This window comes from Stomoxys calcitrans, chromosome 2 (genome assembly GCF_963082655.1).
Source record: "Stomoxys calcitrans chromosome 2, idStoCalc2.1, whole genome shotgun sequence".
In the NCBI taxonomy this organism is placed as follows: Eukaryota; Metazoa; Arthropoda; class Insecta; order Diptera; family Muscidae; genus Stomoxys; species Stomoxys calcitrans.
In genome coordinates, this window is record NC_081553.1 from 79699366 (window position 1) to 79725413 (window position 26048).

Sequence of the window (26048 nt, forward strand, 5' to 3'; positions counted from 1 at the left end):
GTCTAGTCTAGTCTAGTCTAGTCTAGTCTAGTCTAGTCTAGTCTAGTCTAGTCTAGTCTAGTCTAGTCTAGTCTAGTCTAGTCTAGTCTAGTCTAGTCTAGTCTAGTCTAGTCTAGAGTCTAGTCTAGTCTAGTCTAGTCTAGTCTAGTCTAGTCTAGTCTAGTCTAGTCTAGTCTAGTCAAGTCTAGTCTAGTCTAGTCTAGTCTAGTCTAGTCTAGTCTAGTCTAGTCTAGTCTAGTCTAGTCTAGTCTAGTCTAGTCTAGTCTAGTCTAGTCTAGTCTAGTCTAGTCTAGTCTAGTCTAGTCTAGTCTAGTCTAGTCTAGTCTAGTCTAGTCTAGTCTAGTCTAGTCTAGTCTAGTCTAGTCTAGTCTAGTCTAGTCTAGTCTAGTCTAGTCTAGTCTAGTCTAGTCTAGTCTAGTCTAGTCTAGACTAGTCTAGTCTAGTCTAGTCTAGTCTAGTCTAGTCTAGTCTAGTCTAGTCTAGTCTAGTCTGGGAACCCACCACCATGGATTCTGCTAAAATATGGGAGCTATTTCTGGTTATAGACCGATTTGGATCGTACTTGGCGCAGTTGTTGAGAGTCATAACAGAATACTATGTGCAAAATTATCGCCAAATAGGACAAAAATTGCGGCTTGTAAGGGCTCAAGAAGTCAAATCGGGAAATCAGTTTGTAGGGGAGTTATATCAGGTTGTAGACCGATTTGGACCGTAATTGGCACAGTTGCTGGAAGTCACAACGGAACACCATATGTAAAATTTCAGCCAAATAAGACAGTTCCAGGGGCTCAAGAAGTCAAATCCGGAGATCGGTTTATATTGAAGCTATATAAGGTTCTTGATCGATTTAAACGGTACTTACCACAGTTGTTTGAAGTCATAAAAGAACACAATTTTCAAAACTTCAGCAAAATCGGACAAAATTTGCGGTTTCCAGGGGGTCAAAAAGTCAAATCGGAAGATCGGTTTATATGGGAGCTATATCAGGTTAAAGACCGATTTGAATGGTACTTAAAATAGTTGTTGGAAGTCATAATAGAACGCAATGTTCAACATTTCAGCCCAATCGGATGAAAATTGAGGACTCCAGGGGCTCAAGAAGTTAAATTGGGAGATCGGTTTATATAGGAGCTGTATCAGGTTATAGACCGATTTAGACCGTACTTGGCAAAGTTGTTGGGAGACACAACAAAACACTATGTGCAAAATTTTAGCCAAATCGGTCAAAAATTGCGACTACCAGGGGCTCAAGAAGTCAAATCGGGAGATCGGTTTATATGGGAGCTATATCTATATCTGAACTGACATGGCCCATATGCATCAGGGTAGAATAGGACAGCAATAAAATGCCTTTGGTAGTAGAATAAATTTTTTGCCCTCAGGTGGTAGCTTTGAAATATGATTTGAATGTAGGTAACCAATATAAAAAAAAAAAATTAATAAGTGTGAATCTGAACGAAACCCAAAGCGCTGAATTTCTTGATCGCCACCTTCAAAATGCTTGACATTATGAAGCTCAAACAAAATCGTGCTCTGCCCTAATCATTCCCCCTCAAAACGGCCATGTTAGCTTACTATGACACTAAGGGGCTCAAATAATAGGGTATTTTATATCAGAAAACCATTTTGATGTCCAATTTTGAGGCCAAATGTCTCCCTAAACCAATTGCAATTAGAGCTCAATTAAATGGAATATAAGAGTAGAGCACGATGCTGATTTTTTTTTCAGGTCTAAGTGCCTGGGTAGCCGCCCGATCCTTTATATCCCTCAAACTGGACATATTTGTGGACTATGGCATAAAGGGGCTCAAATGTTGGTATCTGCTTTATGGCCAAGTGTTTCAGGGATGCCTCGTCTCACACATATATACCGACTATAGCAGTATTTATTGGGTTGCCCAAAAAGTAATTGCGGATTTTTTAAAAGAAAGTAAATGCATTTTTAATAAAAATTAGAATGAACTTTAAACAAATATACTTTTTTTCTAAATAGCTCAAATGTGGTTTTTGCGAGTAGAGTATGAATCTGAGATCCACTTTCGGGGCAAAATGTTTGGCTACAGCAATCCACCATCAAAACCAAGAGAATGAATTAGATCTAACATCCAAACTTTAATGGGCGGACCCTCCCCTTACCCTATTTGCAAAAACGCCAGATCTCGGTGTGGGGCGATTTAAGTGAAATTTGGTTCACTTAAATCGCTCAAATGTGGTTTTTGTGAGTAGAGTATGAATCTGATATCCATTTTTGAGGCAAAGGGTGTGGCTACTCCAATCCGCCACCAAAACCAAGAAAATGAAGTAGATCTTACGTCCAAATTTTAATGAGCGGGCCCTCCCCTTACCCTATTTGCAAAAACGCCAGATCTCGGTGTGAGGTGATTTCAGTGAAATTTGGTTTGTTTATAATAACTCAAATAACAGCAATTTTGGTATCCTTATTTATGGTGAGATATTTAGGGGGGGCGCCACACCTTCAAAGCCCGCCAAACGGATATATAGACCTATCATGACAATCTGATACTCAAAGGAAAGGTATTTGAGACTAGAGCACGAATCTGATACATGGGGGTCCGTCTCACACCCAAAAATACCCCCATACCGGACATATTTACCGACCATAGAAATACAATATAAGGCTCAAATGAGAGGTATTTGTGAGTAGAGCACCAATATGATATCCACTTGGGGGTGAAATATCTGAAAGGCCGTACAAGCACCTCCAAACAGGACTTTTTTCCTGACCGTGCCAGTATAGGGCTCATATTAAATGAGAGAGTGAAAGAAGGCGCAGCGGTGCGGGCCCCATCCAGCTTGTTAAGTATATAAATTCTTGGTCGTCTATACATTCTGAGTTGAACAAGCCGTCCAACAACTGTGCCAATGATGGTTCAAATTGGTCCATAATCTGATATAGCTTCCACAAAACCGAAGTTGCAATTGTTATCCACTTCAGCTGAAATTTTGCACGTAGTGTTCTGTTATGGCTTCTAACATCCGTGGTTATTGTGGTCCATTTCAGTTTATAGCCTGATATAGCTCCCATATAAACCGATCTACTGATTAGGATTATACGGCCCCTAGAAGCAAATCGGCTGAAAACAAAAATTGAATGAAAATTAAGGCCTCCAGGGGCTCAAGAAGTAAAATTTGGAGATCGGTTAACATAGGAGCTATATCAGGTTATAGACCGATTTAGATCTCAGATTGTCATTATAGGTCTATATTTCCGTTTGGCGGGCTTTGAAGGTGTGGCGGCCCCCTTGGATATCCCACCATACATAAGGATACCAAATTTTTGTTATTTGAGTTATTATAAATAAACCAAATTTCGCTTTTATGTCTTCCAACATCCGTGGTTAGTGTGGCACAAATCGGACCATAACCTGATATAGGTCCTATATAAACCGAACTATCAATTAACATTTTACGTCCCCTAGAAGCTTAAATTTTGACTGATTTGACAGAAAATTTTTACAAATATGCTCTTAAACTATTTTCATTTGCGGAAATTTGTAGCTGAATCACTAATGGTGGGTTCCCAAGATTCGGCCTGGCCGAACTCAGCACGTTATTTACTTCTTCCTTTTCTTCTCATTCCATTGCATTACTTTATTCTGTTGTTGTCGATGTTGCTCATATATTGGCTTCCAACCTTTTTCTTTTTTTTTTTTCTTGTGATTTTCGACTTGAATGCCAAAGTATTGAATTTTTCAACTGGCGACAACTTGTGTTCGAATATTCGTGTAATAAAGATGTCACAAAAATGTTTCATATTTAAGGGAAAAAATGATGGGGGGGGGTCTTGCAAAGTGTTTCACACCCAACGAGCTGGGAAATGACAGAGCTCAAAGAGTGGGTAGGGGAGGGGGGGTAAAAAAGAAGAAAACTAAGCAATAAAAAGGTTAAGATTTGATAGCATAAGTTTTTGGCCAGGGATAATGATGTTATTTGTATAAATTCCAAAGTCAAAAAGGGTTAACCATCAGATGGGCTAAGCTTATAGTCGTGTTTTTGTCGTCTGCTTTACATAGCCCGCAGTAATACTTTCTCAAATTCCCTTGGACATTTTTGTGTAAATGGGATTAGTCCTTTGAAGGTATGCTAAATAAAGTTGGTTGTTGTTGTTCTCTGTCCTGTCATTTTGCTGAGGCAATATGGGGAGGGTGAGAGGGAATTAAACTTTTCACTTTATGAGAGGTTCAATAGGGCACGCAAGATATTTTTTTTTTTGTCATTGTCCCTTCTCTATGCCAAGAAGGATTGACACCAACAAACAAAACAAAACAAAAAACAGACCATTGAGATATGGGTGGCGTTGGCAGTTGCCTAAATAAATTAAATTCGAGGTGGAATTGGTGTTGTTAGCAAACAAATAGAAGTGAATTTACTGCGACTTGAACGAATTTAGATCAACCCCAAATAGTTGTTAGTTGTAGTTTTTGCCAAGAATGTTTGTAGAGACAACCTTAAAAGGATGACACTACAAAGACCATGAGAGATTTGCGAACAGTGGTTTCGACGCACAATGGCCTAAGCTGCGAAGCAAATTGGAAATAACTATGAAACTTTTTATATGTTGATTGTAGAGGAGAAAAATGCTGTCTATATCTTTAATACATGAAACCTGAAAAATAAAATTTTAGCATGGGTCTTTTGTTATTCTTTCCAAAACCAAAGATAAACTTAAATACACATCTGTTCCTGAAATTTTTCCTGTTGAAAATATTAATTTTCTCCAAGCACAAAATTATTTGTTTATTATATTGGGTTGCCCAAAAAGTAATTGCGGATTTTTTAAAAGAAAGAAAATGCATTTTTAATAAACATTAGAATGAACTTTAATCAAATATACTTTTTTTACACTTTTTTTCTAAAACAAGCTAAAAGTAACAGCAGCGACTATATGAAAAATCCGCAATTACTTTTTGGGCAACCCAATATGTATGTCTATATCCTCACATAACTTTTCATAAGCTATATTTATTGAGAATAAACCAAAGGGAAAACTTTACTCCAAACTAAACCAAGTCATGGCACTTTAAACCATAGATTATACCTTAATAGAATTCACACACGCATACAACTACCGCCACATCATACACATATTTTGTAGTGTGCAGGCAAATAAAACAGGATGTTAAGAGTATATCTACTCACTTGGTTGGCTTTGCAGAAAGAGAGTGCTAATGCACAAGCACACATACACATACATACAATATACATGAAAATCAAATCCGAATCTTAAAGCTATCCACACACACACCCACATATATATATATATACAAGCTAGCACCGCAACAGACAAAAATTGTGAAAGCTGCAGAAAATTACTATGCCACATGGGTGTCAGCAGCACATTTCACATATATTCGACATTATATGGCTGATGTCAGCTACTGACTACAATACTTATAAAGTATAACTTGAAAGTACAGAATGAAAAAACACACACACACACACAACATGGAAAAGTCCTCACAAGTATGAAGCCAACAACAATACAAGTACGCCAGCAGTACACAATATAGGCAGCTAAAGAAAACAACAATCGTTGAGAAAACAACAGAGCCGAAAAATTCGAAACACATATTGTGCCGTACTTAAAAGTGTACATAAGCACCCACACAACTGATCAGATATGATGGCAGGGCACAAGGATGTGCAACAGTCGAAGGACTATGAATTGGGGGGGCTAAAACTAATGGGGAAGTAAAGGGAGGTTTTTTAAGAGCTATAGGAAAGTTATGCAAAAAAAAAAAAAAGCACATAACATTCAGAAAAATGCATGAAATCTTTATTTGAATCGATATTTCGGTTCAAAAAAAGGTAATGTTTGAAGATATTTCATGCAAAAAGATTGACCATGGCTGGGCCTCAAATGGTCCATCCGCTTAGCCCAGTTTTGGCATACTCTTTCCAATATTTCGGCCGGTATTTCATGATTAAATGCTTCAATATTGTCTTCCAATGCATCAATTGAAGCGGGCTTGTCTGTTTAAACGCGTTGTCAGACCTATAATGCTATATGGTGTTGTGGTCTGGTGGACGGCGCTTCAAAAATCCACCTACTGCTCAATACTTAACCGAATCCAAAGGATGGCTTGTTTCTGCATCGCAGCCGCAATGAGGACGACAGCATCTGATGCACTGAATTTAATGCTACATCTTATGCCTCTGGACATTGTGGCTACCCAAATTGCAGTGACCACTGCCGTGAAGTTAATGGAGCATTCCCAATGGTCATGTGGCGCATAAGGACACTGTGTGATCTTTGATACAATATCCGATGTTCCAGGCAGTGTGGATTACACCCTACCCGAACCGCTTTTTGATAAAAATTACTGAACCACTATTCCTGATAGAACCGATTGGAACTACGATATAACTGGTAACAGAAGTTACATAGACTTCTATGCAGATGGTTTCAAACTAAACGACCAGGTGGGCTTTGGGGTGTACTCTAAAGATCTAGAACTGGTAATATCGAAAAGATTACCCGACCACTGGAATGGCTAAGATATAATGTCATTACGACGATTGCCATAAATATCTTCTCAGACAGCCAGGCAGTCATTAAATCCCTGGAGAACGTATTTCTGAACACAAAAACCGTCCTCGACTGTCGCAGATATCTCAACGAGATGGCTGAATAGTTCAAAATTCACCTGTTCTGGGTGCCGGGCCACAGTAGTATCCCAGGGAATTCTAAAGCAGACGAGCTTGCAAGACTAGGAACTAGGAACACTCCAGGGGCACTGGATTATGTGGGTATGCCTCCAGCGACATAAGAGCTAAGCTTTTAGGATCCGGCCCGAAGGGCAACGAATGATAGATGGTCACAAAGAAAAAATGGCAATAAAATGGTCATTTGTTAACCGATTCTCGATGACTTTCGACATTACTGATGAATTTCATTGAAATCGGTTCAGATTTAGATATAGCTGCCATTTATGTATATCGCCCGATTTTCACTTCTAGAGCCACTGCAAGCGCATTTACTGACAAATCTTTCAAAAACTTTGTACAACGCTTTCCTCGACGACTACCATAATATATAGTAGGTTTGCTGGAAATCGGTTCAGATTGAAATATAGCTCCCATATATATGTTCGTCCGATTTTGAGGAATAATGCAATAAAGTGCTCATTTGTTAACTGATTCTCTCGAAATTTGGCAGGAAGGTATTTCTTATGACTTTCGACATTACTAATGTGTATCATCGAAATCGGCCCAGATTTATATATAGCTGTCATATATCCATATCACCCGATTTTCACTCCAGGAGCCACTACAAGCGAATTTATTGACCAATCTTACCAAAATGGTGAACGACCATCATAATATATGAGAAGTTTACTCGAAATCGGTTCGGAATTTGATATAGCTCTCATATGTATGTTCGTCAAACTTTGGGTAATTTGCATTAATGTTGTCATTTGTCAACCGCAGTCGTTATAGTTTGAACATATTTGCTCGAAATTTGATGCGGATGGTTTAATAACCCATCTGAAAACATCAGCCGAGGTCCATCAAAATTGGTTCAGAATTGGATATAGCTCCCACATTGTGCTTATAGGGTAGGTGTAGGGTATTATAAAGCCGGCAACTCCCGACTTTTGCCCTTCCTTACTGGTTTTTATCAACTTTCATTTTTTTTAGTTTTGTTATATTTTACTTTTTTTTTATTATGATCATTGTCATCTCAATTCCTAAATCAGATGCTGTTAGTGCTGAATCATAAATAACAAGTCGGGGAATTTCCTAGAGAACAGCAGTTTGTTGTCTTCTCTGGAAGCTAAACAAAAACTTAAAAAACAAAATGGAAAAAATGTGTCAAAATGCTCAATTTAATTTTTGGCACAAGGACTTTCACTGATTCCTATGCTAAGGGAAGGAGACATTTTGGATTGTGTGCAAAGTGCAAATAAAAATGAAGCTGCAGAAGATGTTCATAAGATAGCAAACAAAATGTCAAATGACAAACTAACAACAAATAATCTAATAAATAATTCGGGAAAAAAACGATACCCATATGCCAACCAATTTTTTATTCATTATCCTCGGGTCCTTCTCTCTCTCTCACCCTACCTTTCTGCTATTTACTTTTGGTCCTCCCTATCCTGTTGGTGACATTTTCATTGGCCTGCCAGCGACTTTTTACAGAAGCCCTTCTTATGCTCTTCTGCTGGTTATTTGCCGAAAATGACACATCCTATGCGACGATATCCTTTGAGAGACAATAAAAAATGTTCAAAGAATTCATAACTTTGTTAATATTTTAAATGACTAAGGTCTGTTGGCCAGAGGCAGCAATAAATATGACATAAGCTCTCACACACTTGTACAAATGTGTGGATAGATTTTAGATTTCCTTTCTTGCGGAGGAAGCGGAATTTCGCAGTAGAAGGGTTCCAAAGATGTCAGTTTGTATTTGTGTACGATGTGTGACAGAAATAAATATGCCAAAAAATTGCTTTCATGATTGCTGCTTAAAATTCAATCGACCATAAACCAAGAGGGTGAACAAATTTCGATTTTCTTTGATTCTGCTTATGTGTGATTTATAAAAATCAATAAACTTTTGACTTTTGTGATTGTTGCCGATGTTAGCATTCACCATGCATTCACCATTTTTTAGGAATTATATGCCAAAGGGCGTGAATTTGTCTATCATTGGCAATTTCTTGGGAAAATTAGTGTTGGATGGATTTCAGGAAAAATGTTCAAAGTGTTTATGATTATGAATAAAATATTCATATAAAAAGGAAAGAAAAACTTTAGTCAATTTTAAATTAAACAAGTAAAAGCGTGCTAAGTTCCGCCAGGAGGAATCTTGGGAACCCCCACCAGGGATTCCGCAAAAAATTTATACAAAATAAATTTAGTTGAAGGGCATTATTTTTATTCTACATTCCAAACTTCTGTCAAACCAGCAAAAATTAAAGATTCTAGGAACCGAACAAGCATGATCGAGGGACCGCTTTAAATGGGAGCTACATCAAGTTATAGACTGCTTTGGCCCGTATATGACACAGTTGTTAGAAGTCGCAACAGAACACTATATGCAAAATTTCATCCAAATCGAACAAAAATTGCGGCTAGTAAGGGCTCAAGAAGTCAAAACGGAAGATCGGTTTATATGACGGCTATATCAGTTTATTGACCGAATTGGACCGTTCTAGGCAGAGTTGTTGGAAATCATAAAAGAACACTCCATTCAAAATTTCAGCCAAATTGGGCAAAAATTGCGGCTTGTAAGGGCTCAAAAAATTAAATCAGAAGATCGGTTTATATGGGACCGATTTCTAACCGTACTTAGAACAGCTGTTTGAAGTTATAACAGAATATACAATAGTATGCAAGACTTCTGCAAAATTGGGCAAAAATTGCGGCTTCCAAGGGCTGAAGAAGTTTGTTTGTCGAAATCACGATAGCGGTCGAACGTGTAAAGCTAGCCGCTTGAACTTTTGCACAGATACTTCTTACTGATGTTAATGTTGTTACAATCCCATGGCAGCCGTTTGTACGTACCGGATTGACCCGATGGATTCCTTCATCGGCAAGGGTTGCCTTCCCAGTGTACAACACACTGCTACAACAACAATAACAACTGATGTTGGCCATTAAGGATGGCTAATGGGGCATATCGGTTTAGACTTGGATATAGTTTTCATATAAACTAATCTGTCGATTTGATTTCTTGAGCCCCTGGAAGCCCAAATTTTAACCCAATTTATCTGAAATTTGAAATAAAGACTTGTGTTATGAGTATTTGATATCTTAAGCCCTTAGATGCCTAAATTTTCAATCGATTTGGCTGCAAGTTGGAACAAAGACTTGTGTCACGACTTTCAACATCCGTGCTTAGTATGATCCCAATCGGTCAATAAAAAGATAGGTCAACCATTTAAACCGATCCCTGTATTAGGTATATTGAGCCTTTAGATGCCTAAATGTTCATCCGATTTGGAACAAAGACTTGTGTCACGACTTTCAACATCCGTGCTTTGTATGATCCCAATCGGTCAATAAAAAGATAGATCAACCATTTAAACCGATCACTGTATTCGATATTTTGAGCCATTTTCATTTGATTTGATTGAAATTTGGAAAAAGGACATGAGTTACGACTTTCAACATTCATGCCAAGTAAGATCCGAATCGGTCTATAAACAGATATAGCCCCCATATAAACCGATCCCGGCTTTCACTGTTCCGCCTTTAGAAGCCTACATTTTTATTACTACCACCGTAGGATAGGGGGTATATTCATTTAGTCAATCCGTTTGCAACACATCGAAATATCAATTTCCGGCCCTACAAAGCATATATATTTCGGATCGTCGTAAAATTCTAAGACGATTTAACGCTGTCCGTGTGTCTGTCCGTCTGTATGTCTATCCGTCTGTCCGTCCGTGTGTTGTAATCACTCTAGAGCCTTCAAAAATTGAGATATTGAGCTGAAATTTGACACTGATAAGTCTTTTTGATGAACGCTGGTTAAGTTCTTGAACGGGTCAAATCGGACCATATATGGATACAGTTGCTATATAGACCGATTTTCCGATAAAGGGTCTAATGCCCATAAATACTTTATTTTTTATCCGATTTTGGTGAAATTTGAAACAGTGAGTAGTTGAAGGCTTCCCGACAACTGACCCAAATATGATTCAGATCGGACTATATTTAGATATGGCTAACATATAGACCGATCTCCCGATAAAGGGTCTAAAAAACATAAAAGCTTTATTTATTACCCGATTTTGCTGATATTTAAAACATTGGGTTATTTTAAGCCTCCCGACATCTGACGTAAAAATGGATTAGATCGGTCAATATTTTTAGATATAGCTGTCATATAGACCGATCTCCCGATAAAGGGTCTGAAGCCCATAAAAGTTTTTTTTTATTACCCGATTTTGCTGATATTTAAAACAGTGGGCTATTTTAAGCCTCCCGACATCCGACGTAAATATGTTTCAGATCGGACTATATTTAGATATAGCTGTCATATAGACCGATCTCCCGATAAAAGGTCTGAAGGCCATAAAAGCTTTATTTATTACTCGATATCGCTGAAATTTAAAACAATGGGTTATTCTAAGCCTCCCGACATCTGACGTAGAAATGGATTTAGATCGGTCAATATTTAGATATAGCTGCCATATAGACCGATCTCCCGATAAAAGGTCTGAAGGCCATAAAAGCTTTATTTATTACCCGATATCGCTGAAATTTAAAACAATGGGTTATTTTAAGCCTCCCGAAATCTGACCTAAATATGGTTCAGATCGAACTATATTTAGATATAGCTGTCATATAGACCGATCTCAGGATAAAAGGTCCGAAGCCCATAAAAGCTTTATTTATTACCCGATTTCGCTGAAATTTGAAACAGTGAGTTTTCTCAGCCTCACGATATACTACCTGAATATGGTTTAGATCGGTTTATAATTGGATATATCTGCCAAAACGACCAATATTTTGTTCTACAAAATTGAAAAGTGGCATATATATTGGACCACTCAATCTCCGTGACGAGTTGCTTAAGTTATCCAATTTTCTCTCGATTGTGACGAAATGGGGTTTACATATATACCTGAGGTGGTGGGTATCCAAAGTTCGACCCGGCCGAACTTAATGCCTTTTTACTTGTTACCTAATTTTGGCTCAAATTTGGCACACCACCCTATCTTATGATTTACAAGATCAGTGCCAAGGTATATCCGAATCGTTCAATATGATCTTCTTAACATTTTGCATAATGCTTTTCTCCACGACTTGCACTATATCTAAGAAGTTTGGACGAAATCTATTCAGATTTAGATATAGCTCCCATATAAATATGTGTCCGAATTTGTGTAATATTAAAACCAGAAGGGAAGGGCAAAAGTTGGGCGGCGTCGACTGTATAATACCCTACACCTACCCTTTAAGTGCAATGTGGAAGCTATATCCAATTCTGAACCAATTTTGATGGACCTCGGCGGATATTTTCAGATGGGATAGTGAATAACCCTTATCAAATTTCAAGCAAAGGAAATGTGTTCAAACTGTAACAACTACGGTTGACAAATGACAACATTATTGCAAATTATCCAAAATCTGACGAACATATATGTGAGAGCCTTATCTAAATCTGAACGGATTTCGAGCAAACATCTCAGATATTGTGGTAGTCATCGAGGAAAGCGTTGTACAAAATGTTGGCAAGATTGGTCAATAAATACGCTTGCAGTGGCTCTTGAAGTGAATATCGGGCGATATACATATATGGCAGCTATATCTAAATCTGAACCGATTTCTATGAAATTCGCCAGTGATGTTGAAAGTTATAAGAAAATCCCTCCTGTCAAATTACGAGTGAATCGGTTAACAAATGGGCACTTTATTGCAATATTTCTCAAAATCGGACAAACATGTATTTGGGAGCTACATCGAAATCTGAACTGATTTGAAGCAAACTTCTTAGATATTGTGGTTGTTGGCGAAGAAAGCGATGTACAAAGTTTTGGCAAGATTGGTCAATAAATGCGCTTGCAGTGGCTCTTGAAGTAAAAATCGGGCAATATAAATGTATGACAGCTATATCTAAATCTGAACCGATTTCTACGAAATTCGTCAGTAATGTCGAAAGTCATAAGAAAGTCCCTTCTGCCAAATTACGAAAGAATCGGTTAACAAATAAGCACTTTATTGCAATATTTCTTAAAATTGGACGAACATGTGTATGGGAGCTGTATATGTAAATCTGAACCGGTTTGTAGCAAACTTCTCAGATATTGTTGTAGTTGACGAAGAAGGCGTTGTACCAAGTTTTGGCAAGATTGATCGATAAATGCGCTTGCAATGGCTTTAGGAGTGAAAATCTGGCTATATATATACATATGAGAGCTATATTTACATCTGAACCGATTTCTATGAAATTCACCAATAATGTCGAGAGTCATAAAAAAATCCTTCCTGCCAAATTTCGAGAGAATCGGTTAGCAAATGCCCTTTTTAATGCATTATTACTGTAAATCGAACGAGCATATATATGGGAGCTATATCCAAATTTGATCCGATTTTTTCCAATTTCAATAGACAATCGGATAAAAATTGCAACCTGTAGCTTGTACACAAATTAACATGGACAGATAGACGGAGGACAGACAGACAGCCATACAGACAGACGGACATAGCTAAATCGTATCAGAAAGTGATTCTGAGTCGGTCGCTATACTTATCAATTGGTCTATCTCTCCTCCTTTTGGGTGTTACAAACAAATGCACTAATTTATAATATCCAGTACCACAGTAGTGGTGTAGGGTATAATGATTCCGAGTCGATCGGTATACTTATCAATGGGTCTATCTCGCTTCCATCTGAGTGTTACAAACAAATGCACTCAGTTATAATGCCCTGTACCACAGTAGTGATGTAGAGTATACCAAGTAAAAGCGTGCTAAGTTCGGCCGGGCCGAATCTTTTATACCCTCCACCATGAATCAAATTTGTCGAGTTCTTTCTCCGGTATCTCTGTTGTGCTGTTTCAGGCTATAGACCGATTCAGACCATATTTGACACGTATGTTGAAGGTTGTACAAAATTTCAGCCAAATCGGATAATAATTGCGCCCTCCGGAGGCTCAAGAAATCAAGATCCCAGATCTGTTTATATGACAGCTATATCAGGTTATGAACCGATTTGAACCATACTTAGTTCAGTTGTTGAAAGTCATAACAAAACATGTGATGCAAAATTTCAGTCAAATCGGATAGGAATTGCGCTCTCTAGAGGCCCAAGATGTAAAAAAGGGAGATCGGTTTATATGGGAGTTGAAACAGGCTACAGACCGATTTTGACCGCATTTGACACAAACGTTGGAGGTTATGGGAGAAACCGTTATACAAAATTGCAGCCAAATCGGATAATAATTACGCCTTCTAGAGGCTTAAGAAGTCAAGACCACAGATCGGTTTACATGACAGCTATATCAGCTTATGAACCGATTTGAACCATACTTAGTACAGTGGTTGGAATACATAACAAAACACGTCATGCCGAATTTCAGCCAAATCGGATAATAGTAGCGCCTTCTAGACACTCAAGAAGTCAAGACCAAAGATCGGTTTATATGGCAGCTATATTTACATTTACAAACCCAACCGACCTACACCAAAAAGAAGTATTTGTGCAAAATTTCAAACGGCTAGCTTTATCTTTCCATCGGGCTTTTGGTCTTCCCGGTTTGCGTGTAACACCGTGTTTGCCTTCAAAAGACTTCTTTGCTGGAGCTTCTTCATCCATTCTGACAACATGACCTAGCCAACGAAGCCGTTATATCTTGATGCGTGTAACTATGCTATCGTCGTCATACAGCTCATACAGCTCGTGGTTCACGTCACCTATATTCTCTAATGCAAACTGGTCCATATATTTTACGAAGAATCTTTCTCTCAAATACTCCAAGCACTGCCTCATCTGCTTTTACAAGAACCCATGCTTCAGAACCATATAACAGCACGGGTAGTATCAGTGTCTTGTATAGTGTAATCTTCGTCTGTCGATAGGTGGCCTTGTTTCTAAACTGGTTACTTAGTCCAAAGTAGCATCTTTTTGCCAGTATTAATCTTTGCTTAATCTCAAAACGGTTACGTTGGTGCTGAGGTATATAAAGTTACTGACTATCTCAAAGTTGAGGTTCCTAACTTTCTCCATTTTCTTTATCTGCTCGGTTGTGCAAGGCTTTTTGGGAGCTAAAATCATCCATTTTCATTGACTCTCTTTCGATTCTTTCAAAGGCTGCAGTTTCTACTTCCGATGACCGACCTATGATATCGATGTCGACGGAATAGGCGAGTAGCATGTGTTCTCTTGTGATTAGTGTACCATATCTATTCACATCTGCATCTCGTATAATCTTCTCCAGCAGGATGATCACAGGATAGGCTGTCTCCTTTTCTGAAACCTCGTTGGGTATTAAATGGTTTGGAGAGATTCTTTCCTATTCTTACTGAGGAACGCGTATCAGCAAGTGTCATCCTGCAGAGTCTTATTAATTTTTCAGGGATACCAAACTCAGACATGGCTTGAAGTAACTTTGAACGTAAAGGAGTATCGAAGGCGGCTTTGTAGTCAACGAAGAGATGGTAGGTGTTGATTTGTCCTTCTCGGGTCTTTTCCAGGATTTGGCGCAGTGTGAATATCTGGTCTAGGGTGAATTTACCAGGTCCAAAACCACATTGATAGGGCCCAATTATCTCATTGACTTTAGGTTTTAATCTTTCACACAGTACGCTCGAGAGTATCTTGTATGCGATGGGGAGGAGACTTATTCCTCTGTAGTTGGCACATTCCATCTTGTCCCCTTTCTTGTGTACGGGACATAGTAGGCTGAGGTTCCAATCATCGGGTATGCGTTCTTCTAGCCAGATTGCGCAGATAAGCTGATGCATACGTCTTATCAGCGTGTCGCCTGCGGTCTTAAATAGTTCAGCGGGTAACCCGTCGGCTCCTGCTGCCTTGTTGTTCTTTAGTCGGGTCACTGCTACTTGAACCTAATTCTGACTATGAGGTAAACATTCTATACCATAATCAGAGATTGGTTCTGCGGTATCCTCTTCGCCGCCAACATCGGACACTAGCAGTTGGGTAAAATGTTCTTTCCACATCCTCAGCATGTTATCTGTGTCAGTTATCAGATTTCCGTTTTTGTCTCTGCAGGAGGATGTGCCTGCACCAAAGCCATCGGTTTGATGTTTAGTAGAATTCTGACTCCTGTACATCTCAATTCGCTCACACTAACGTCTGGGCAATGGATTGCCACTGCGCCATTATATCATCTGGCAAAGGAGTGCTTTCATCAAGCAGTTAAGTCAGTCGTTGCCATCTGTTGTGTTGCAACTTTTCAATGTCCAACATCCGTGTAGTGCCAGATCGTACTTTCCTCGCCTTGTTCAAACGGGTGCAAACCTTTGCTGCAACGAGGTAATGATCCGAATCTATATTCGCTCCACGGATGAATCGTACATCTAACACGCTGGATGAATGACGAAATTAGTATACCCCCATCCTATAGTGGAGGGTGTAAAAATATGCAAAAAATGCTAAATGTTCAAATTTGCATAATATATGCAAAAATTTCTTAATGTTTTCTCAATGTTCATTCGATGAAACGCATTTCTGTGTTTGCAACTTTTTTTCCGATGCTCCAAAAAATATATGCATTTGCATATGTCTCCGATGTAGATTTTCACTTTCTCTTTTACGGCTTTCTATGTACAACTAGGAGACTATTGAAGAACGTTTTGCTGCACAGTGGCTTATCATCAAACGATTTTATAGTCATTAAGTGTGGTCTTACATATGTTTTCTATACGCATAGCATGGATGTTTAGAAAATTATTTAAAATGGTTTTTTGTTGTCTTTATTGTTTTAATTTCTATTTGAATGAAAGTAGAGAACTTTGCCCCTTTCACATAAAACCATTCACACGAGATAAGTCTTTGGCGCTCATTTAGACATAAGAACTCAAATTGTTATGGAATAATTAAAAATTGGGTTATAATAAGAGCTTTAGGAAATCCTCTTTCTAAGAGGCTCATAAACGCAATGGGGATACACAAAACCATTTTAGAATAATAATCATCTCTTCATATCATTTTCCCTTCTCTAGTGCTGTAGTAAGCCACCCTTGCTTCATTTTGAATAAAAGTTTTTGGATTATACGGGCTTTTGAAGGGTAAAAACAGTTCCTCTCTCCCCATAGTTGCTGGTGAATGGGAAAAGTTTGGTTTTTTTTTTATCAAAAGTATCTTTATTAGCCAACATATAATAAACTAATTTTTATGGCAATAGCTAGGAAATGTTGATGTGTTGTTTAAATACCAGCATATGGCATATTTTGATGAAATCCTTACGTTTTCAGGTAATTTTTATCCTAACTAAGGGGTAACCAGAAAGGGAAGAGTAATCGTCTCTACTGCCCATGAGATATGGTAAGAATTTTTAGTTATAATATTTATTATTTATGGCATATGGGGCATTTAATGTTAGAACATAAAAGTGCTATTTAATTACTACTAATGTTTCCATAGCCACGTGGGGGATAGCAGTAGGAATAGGTGTGTCCTGGTGAAAAAAGTTATAACATTGTCCGGCAAGGTTATCTTAATAACAAATAAACAAGACAACGGCTTAGCAAGTAAGATAACTAAGGTTAAACTATTCAAAAGGTTAAACAATACTAACAAGTCAGGACGGAAGTCAAGCGAAGCCGACCTTTTGATATCCTACACCACACTGGGTATGAAGGTTAAGTCTTCGAAACTAAAATTTGCTTAAAATTGAAATGTAGAATTGCTACCAAAATCCAGATATATTGTGGGAGTTATAGAAAAAGTCGTTGTGCAAAATATTGAGAAGATCGGCTGATAAATGCTTTAGCAAAGGCTTTAAAAGTGAAAATCGGGAGCTGAATCTAAATCTGAACAGATTTCTATGATTTCTAAGAAAGCAATGTGGGAAGTCATAAGGGAATCCTTCATGCCAAATTTCACGTAAAACGGCTAACGGATGACCACATAATTGCAATATTAGTCCAAATCGGACGAATATATGTACGGGGGCTATATCCAAATCGGAACAGATTTCGACAAAAATCCGCAAATTTTGTGGTAGTCGTAGAAGAAAGTGTAGTACAAAGTCTCAAGAAGACCGGTTGATACATGCGCTTGCAAAGGCTGTTGAAATCGGGCGATAGATATATATGGAAGCTATTGGGTTGCCCAAAAAGTAATTGCGGATTTTTTAAAAGAAAGTAAATGCATTTTTAATAAAACTTAGAATGAACTTTAATCAAATATACTTTTTTACACTTTTTTTCTAAAGCAAGCTAAAATTAACAGCTGATAACTGACAGAAGAAAGAATGCAATTACAGAGTCACAAGCTGTGAAAAAATTTGCCAATGCCGACTATATGAAAAATCCGCAATTACTTTTTGGGCAACCCAATATATCTGTATCTCAACCGATTTCTATCAAATTCACTAGTAATGTTAGGACCCTTAGGAGACTCCCTTGTGCCAAATTTCGTGAAAATCGGATAACAAATGACGATACTATTGCAGTATAAGTCCAAATCGGTCGAACATATATATGGAAGCTATATCCAAATCTAAACTGATTTTTTCCAATTTCAATAGGCTTCGTCTCTAGGCCAAAAAATATGCCCGCTCAAAATTTGAAGATGATCTGATCAAAATTTCTACACAAACTAACATGGACAGACATACGGAAGGACAGACAAACGGACATAGCTAAATTGAATCAGAAAATGATTCTGAGTCGACCGGTATATTTATTAATGAGTCTAGCTCTCTTCCTTCTGGGTGGTTCAAAACAATTCACTAAGTTATAATACCCTGTACAGCAATAATGGTGTAGGGTAGAACACAACATTTTCAGCCGTGTCGAACTTTTGGTAAAAAAAATTTCAGCAAAATCGGGCTTTTTCTCTGCTTTTATTTGCTTTTTATTGGATTAACACTCTGAACCCGGGCCGACGCGGGATAACTGTGAGCACCACACAAGTCGGACAGCGCAAAGTTGCAGTCTGTGTGGTACTTCATTGTTAACAAGGGAAACTTAGCTGAGAACTACCGGAAGCGTTCACAGGTTGCGGATAGTGGTATCGGGTTTTAAATAAGAGCGCTACAAAGTTTTTTTTTTTTTCATAAAACAAAAACGATTGTGGATATCAATGAAATTCTTTATTTCGGTGATAGCACATTCGATGCTATTTTGTATGGAACTCGATTTCTTTTGCATGGCCACTACGGGCACGCTTGCTGAAGTCCAGACGCTGAACCCAATTTCCGGCCGTTTTTAAGCATAAATCAGAGAAAACTGCTGAAATTTCGCGCTCAATATTCGTACGAAGTTTATCAATCGCCGCTGGCTTGTTGGCACATATCACAGATTTGATGTAGCCCCACAGAAAATAGTCTACCAGCGTCAAATCGACCGAAGCAGTCAATCGACGGCACCACTTTGTGAGATAACACATTCTCCAAACTTGGTTTCTAATAAATTGATTGTAGCATTTGATGTGTGGCGCCGAGCTGTTGGAACCACATGTCCTCCAAGTCCATATCATCCAATTGGGGCAAACAATAATGTGATTTTATTGAACGATAGCGATTCTCATTGACAGTAACGTGCCGGTCTTGATTATCACGAAAGAAGTACGACCCAATGACACCGCCGTCCCATAAGCCGCACCAAACTGTAACTTTTTCGGGATGCAATGATGACTCATGTATAGAGACGGGTTTCTACCGGGTACGTACCCAATGATTGGGTATTTATTGGGTAAATACTTAATACCCATATTTGGATATAGTTGCCATATAGACCGATCTCTAGATATGAGTATTGGGTACATAAAATGTCCATTTATTACCTGATTTCGATGCAATTTGACATAGTGGTTTCTGGTAGACCTCTACACCTTTTTGTTGAATATTGTCCAGATCGGACCATATTTGGATATAGTTGCCATGTAGACCGATCTCCCGATATAGTGTATTAAGCCTATAAGAGGAGCCTCTATCATCCGATTTCGATGAAATTTGAAATAGTGAGCCTTGGTACCCCCCTAAACCTCTTTGTATTGTAGACTATCGACTAGGTCGGACAATATTTGGATATAGCTGCCATATAGACCAATCTCCCAATATAGAGTAATGAGCCCATAAAATGAGTATATTTTATCCCATTTTGATGGAATTTTAAACAGTCGTCCAGATTAGACCATATCTGGATGTAGACGATACTCAAGAAAATGGTAGAGAGGTCAACCAAAACTTGCTTTTTACAAATTTTATCAAAATCGGCGGGAAAACATATGGCTGTCCCTATCGGTCTACTTTTATAGAGTCCTTGGAAAAAAACCCTTAAAGCGGAGAAAGTGCAAATGCGGCCGCAGGCAGTCAGCGATTTCTAGAGAAGAGTCTCTGAAGAGAGGTCAAGAAGAGGGCTTCGGATCTTAAAGCAAGAAATCGCGACATCGAGAGATAAATGTGCTATATCATGAGGTTGGGGCGCTGGGCCAGTAATCCGCACTCAGAAAACTTACTCTGAGGAATCAAACGAATAAGTAAAAGCGTGCTATGTTTGGCCTGGCCGAACCTTATACACCTTCCACCATTTGTCAAGTTCTTTGAATGACTTTTGCAATACATATATGAGCTACATCAAGCTAGAGAACGATATGGATCGTTCTTGTTATGGCTGAGAAATACCATCTCTAAAATTTCAGGCAAATCGAGAAAAAATTGCGCCCAAAGAGTGTAAAATTAGGAGATAGGTTTATATGGCAGCAAACTCAGGTTATCAAACGATTAAGACCATACTTGACACAGTTGTTGGAAGTGATACCAATTCTGATGAGAATTGCGCCCACTAGAAGCTCAAGAAGTCTGATCGTGAGATCCGTTAATATGGGAGCTATATGAGGTTCTGAACCAATTTGAACCATACTTATCACAGTTACTGGGAGCGATACCAAAACACCACGTGCAAAATTTCAGCCAAAACGGATTAGAATTCCGCCCTCTAGAGGCTCAAGAGGTCAAGATCCAAGATCGGTATATATGGCAGCTGTATGAAAGCATGGACCGATTTGGCCCATTTTCAATCCCAATTGACCTACACTAATAGAAAGTAATTGTGCAAAATTTCAAGCATCTAGCCTAACTCTTTCCAAAGTTAGCGTGCTTTCGACAGACGGACGGACAGACAGACGGGTGGACATGGCTAGATCGACTTAAAATGTAACAACGATCAGGACAATATATACACTTTGTAGGGTTTTAGAAGCATATTAGCGTGCTTTCGATAGACAGAAGGACGGACATGTTTAAATAGGCTTAGGATTTTAAGACGTTCAAGAGTATATATACTTTCTTGGGTCTTACATCAATATTTCGATGAGTGAGTTAGAAACGAAATGACGAAGCTAGTATACCTTCACCGTATGGTGAAGGGTACACAAAATGCTTTTAAATTTCTTAAGGACACGCTTGTTATTGTTATATTCTGAAAGCGATCCCCTCTACTGAAGTTGTTGAGGAAGAATCATAGAACGTTCTTTTTATACCCATCACCAAAGGATGGGGGTATATTCATTTTGTCATTCCGTTTGCAATACATCGAAATATCCATTTCCGACCCTATAAAGTAAAAATTATCTGGATCAGCGTAAAAATCTAAGACGATCTAGCTATGTCCGTCCGTCTGTCTGTTGAAATTACGCTACAGTCTTAAAACATAGTGATATTGAGCTGAAACTTTGCAGAGATTCTTTTTTGTCCATAAGCAGTTTATTTAGCAGCTTGGTATAGCCCCCATATAGAACGATCCGCCGTTTTAGGGTCTTAGGCCCAGAAAGCCACATTTATTATCCGATTTTGCTGAAATTTAGGGCAGTGAGTTGTGTTAAGCCATTCGATATCCTTCTTCAATTTTGCCTAGATCGGTCCAGATTTGGATATAGCTCTCATATAGACCGATCTCTCGATTAAGGGTCTTAGGCCCGTAAAAGCGCATTTATTGTCCGATTTTGCCAGAATTTGGGACAGTAAGTTGTGATAGGCCCTTCGATACTCGATATCCTTCTTTACTTTGGCCCAAATCGGTTCAGATTTGGATATAGCTGCCATATAAACCTATCTCTCGATTTAAGGTTTTGAGCCCATAAAAGGCGCCTTTATTGTCTGATGTCGCCGAAATTTTAGACGGTGAGTTAAGTTAAGCCCCTCGATATACTTCTGCAATATGGCACAGATCGGTCCAGATTTGGATATAGCTGCAATATAGACCGATCCGCCGATTTACCATCTTAGGCTCATAAAAGGCGCATTTATTGTCAGATTTAGCCAAAAATTTGGGACAGAGAGTTAAGTTAAGCCCATCGACATACTTCTGTAATATGGCACAGATCGGTTCAGATTTGGATATAGCTGCAATATAGACCGATCTCTCGATTTAAGGTTTTGAGCCCATAAAAGGCGCATCTATTGTCTGACTTCGCCAAAATTTGGGACAGTGAGTTGTGTTAGGTCCTTCGGTATCGTTTCTCAATTTGGCCCAGATAGGTCCAGATTTGAATATAGATTCCATATAGACCGATCTCTCGATTTAAGGTTTTGGGACCATACAAGACGCATCGGTGATGTCGCCGTAATTTGCGACAATGAGTTAAGTTAAGCCCCTCGACATATTTTTGCAATTTGGCCTAGATCGATCAAGATTTGCATTCAGCTGCCATATAAACCGATCTCTTGATTTAAGGTTTTGGGCCAATAAAAGGCGCATTTATTGTCTGATGTCGCCTAAATTTGGGGCAGTGAGTTTTGCCTTCAACATTCTTCTTCAATTTGGCCCTGATCGGTCCAGATTTGGATATAGCTGTCATATAGACCGATCCGCCGATTTACCATCTTAAGCTCATAAAAAGCGAATTTATTGTCTGATGTCGCCGAAGTTTGGGACAGTGAGTTTTTGCTCTTCAACAATATTCTTTAATTTGGTCCATATCGGTCCAGATTTGTATATAGTTGCCATATAGACCGATATCTCGATTTAAAGTCTTGACCCCATGAAGAGCGCTTTTATAATCCGATTTCACTGAAATTTGACACAGAAACTTATGTTAGGCTTTTCCACATCCGTGTCGTAAATGGTTCCGATATGTTTTTTTTTTTTTAGGTATATTGCCCAAAAAGTAATTGCAGATTTTTCATATAGTCGGCGTTGACAAATTTTTTCACAGCTTGTGACTCTGTAATTGCATTCTTTCTTCTGTAAGTTATCAGCTGTTACTTTTAGCTTGCTTTAGAAAAAAAGTGTAAAAAAAGTATATTTGATTAAAGTTCATTCTAAGTTTCATTAAAAATGCATTTACTTTCTTTTAAAAAAATCCGCAATTACTTTTTGGGCAACCCAATAGCTACTAAAAAGATCAAATATGTAGCTGCCATGGGGCATAAGGTGAGTATTTGTCACCGGATTTTGACGAAAGGTGATTTACATATATACCAGAGGTGGTGGGTATCCAAAATTCGGACCGTCTGAACTTTACGCCATTTTACTTGTTTTCTCTGCCTTGTAGCCAAGTCGCATAACTCACTATCCCTCCCGAGCCTTGTAAGAGAATTTCCATGTGACAAGCATCAGCAAATTTCATATCATGATGGTTACATTGCACGTCATCACCCCCATAAAAGTCAAGGTCTAAACTCTCTGTGGCACAAAACAGATTCGTGGCTCTTGACTTTTCGAAGGGTTTCGATGTGGTCAGCCAGTCGTATATGGAATGTGTGGAAAATATGTAGAATTCCAGAAGAGGGAATTAGACAGTTCCCAAATGGAGCTTTGTTTAACCCTCAGCTATCCGGTATTCCTTTTTGGACGACATCGAAATCTTACCATATGTAAAGGTTGTACGACCATGGTTTCAGGCACACAGATCGAAGACATTTGCGATTGATTAAACGTCCATCTTACCGATTTTGATGCAATCTGGCACAACCCCACATATAAGTCAAGATCTAAACCATGGCACAAAACAGATTAGTGGCTCTTGATTTTTCGAAGGGTTTCGATGTGGTCAGCCAAATGTATATGGAATGTGTGAAATATATGTGGAATCCCAGAACAGGGAAACAATCAGTTCTCAAACTTGGAGTATTGTTTAACCATCAGCTATCCGGTATTCCTTTTTGGACGACATCGAAATCTTGCCATATGTAAAGGATGTACAACCATGGTTTCAGGCACACAAATTGATGACATTTGCGATTGACTAAATGGCCATCTGACCGATTTTGATGCTTGTAAAAAGACAAATCTTTATAACTAACAACCAAAAATCACTCTGACGCAACCCACACAGTAGCAAGTTGGTAGCGTGCTCGACCCCCAGTGCGGGTGCCTTAGGTGCTCGACCCCCAGTGCGGGTGTTTTAGGTTCGATTCCCACAAGAGGGCAGGCCTGTCGTTACCGTGGTACCATAATGGTCTGAATATGTCAAACAAATTTTGCCTAAGAATAATAATGGATGGAGACATAGCACTCTGTTACCACAAAAGCCACAGACAAAACCCCCATATAAACCGATTCTCCTATTTGACTCCTTAAATTATTCAAAGCTTTAACTTTTGCCAGATTGGAGCTTTCCATTTTTGTTTCTTGTTCTTCTTCAAATTTTTATTTAATTTCCTTTGCTTTCAACTTCCTCAAAGACATGTTTCAAAAAAAAAAAAAAATAAATCTCTTATAGATTTTTCATAAATCACAGACACACACAAGTTAGAATATCCATAATCAATCAAAGTCTTAGGGGCAAATAAAGTTTATTTTTGGTTTTACTCACCTGGATCATCATCGTCGTCCCAATCAATTTGAGCATTGGTGGTGCTTAAATTCGCCACAAATATCAGCAACGTAATAGCAGCTAAGCAATGGCGCCATGTTAGAAGCGATGAAATCCTTCGACTTTTAAACAAATCCATGTTGATGGTTGTGCCCTCTTCCCCTCCTATACAACGTGGCTGGTGATGCAGCAGCATTTTGTTTGTGTTGAGCGCTAGAGGTGATGGTGAGGTCACCTACCACCTACGCGTATATTTGTTTAGTGATTGCAATGCGAGGGTTGGCAAAGATGTTGTTCGGTTTGTGTGTTTTTCTTTTCGTTGTAAATACCTTGCTGGGTGTTATTTTTTTTTTATGTTTGTTTGCAACTATTTCGAATTACTTTTGTTTTCGCCAATGCATATAATTTATTATCTCTTTCTTTCGCGCGGACTGGTTATCATGTGTGTGTGTGTGTGTGTCGATTGGTATTGGAGGTGGTAGGGAGGTAGCGAATGTAAAAATGCAAAACAAATGGTTTAGCCAAAAACGAAGAAGAAGACTGCTGCAAAAAGAGCGCTGCTTCAAATAAACTAGAACAATTTTAATGTTTCCTGGCGGCGGATGTAACAATTTAATTTCGAAAGCGTTACAATTTCGCAAAAAGGCTTAGCTCCCTTCTCGCTCTTGTGTGTGTGTGTGTTCGTGAGTTTTGGGGCGTTTTGCAGCAACGAGGAACAGCGAACGAGGGAGACAGGAAAGCTGATTTTTACCCAAGTATTGGTATGGCAAGTTTTTTATGAGAGTGCAAGGAAACTCGTTAATGTGGGACCTTATTTTGCCGCCACAGTAGTTGCTTGGGTTTCGGTACCGTATATCTACCTTTGGCTTTTCTCACAAAGTGTTGGGGGCGGTTTGTTAGCTGCTGCCCTGGGTGTTGTTGGCAATGGCGATGTGAATGAGAATGCCTTTGCCGCTTGTTCCGCTGTAGTCGTTTGCGTTGTGGTGGTTCTAGTCTCTGTGAATGTTGTTGTTGTTGTTGATGTTGATGTTGTTTGTGTTGCCGATTCATTGCGGATAAGAAAAAGCATTTTTCCATGTTAATGATGCAACAAGAGCCATTGTTTTTGTATTTGCCATGACACAGGGCAGTCAAGAGAATGATGTTTTTTTTTTTTTTTGCCGGATTTAGCTTTACCTTAAGTATGGCATTCGGTACCTTTGAGCGCTTATATAGAGAATTTTTGTCTATTCTCCACTTTGGTTTTGAGCTGATTTTTATACTTGGCCCCTCTTTAGTGTCCCCTCTTCTAGCTTTATTTATTTTAATTCCTTTTTCCTTAGTATTTTTTCTAGGGGTCTTATGGTTGTTTTTTTTTAACGCTAATTAACTTGTTTTTCTCTTTTTCACTACCACTCACTCACGCTCTCTTTCTGTTTGTTTTTACTTCTTCACTATTGCGTTCTTATTGGCCTTCCCCTAGTACTAAAATTGGATTTCTCCTTCGGGCGATTGTTCATTTGTTCAACGATGGATATCTTTTAAGTTACCGGTAACGAGAAAGGATTTAATTTCAAATGTCAGTCTTAGTTTTAAAACGGATGTTTTTGCAAAACACAGGAAAAAAAAATAAAGTTTTTAT

The 26048-nt window shown here is 38.6% G+C and overlaps 1 protein-coding gene across 2 annotated transcripts in view; it reads right to left on the reverse strand.

Annotated features, from left to right (window-relative positions):
- LOC106091693 (uncharacterized) overlaps positions 1-25102 on the reverse strand; it is an 869146-nt gene extending 844044 nt beyond the window's left edge. For both annotated transcript variants that reach the window (XM_059363681.1, XM_059363680.1), the window contains exon 1: positions 24428-25102. In XM_059363681.1, coding sequence (XP_059219664.1) covers positions 24428-24623 — 196 coding nt within the window. In that variant the 5' untranslated portion in view covers positions 24624-25102. The remainder of the gene's footprint in view (positions 1-24427) is intronic.
- Between the last annotated feature and the right edge of the window lie 946 nt (positions 25103-26048).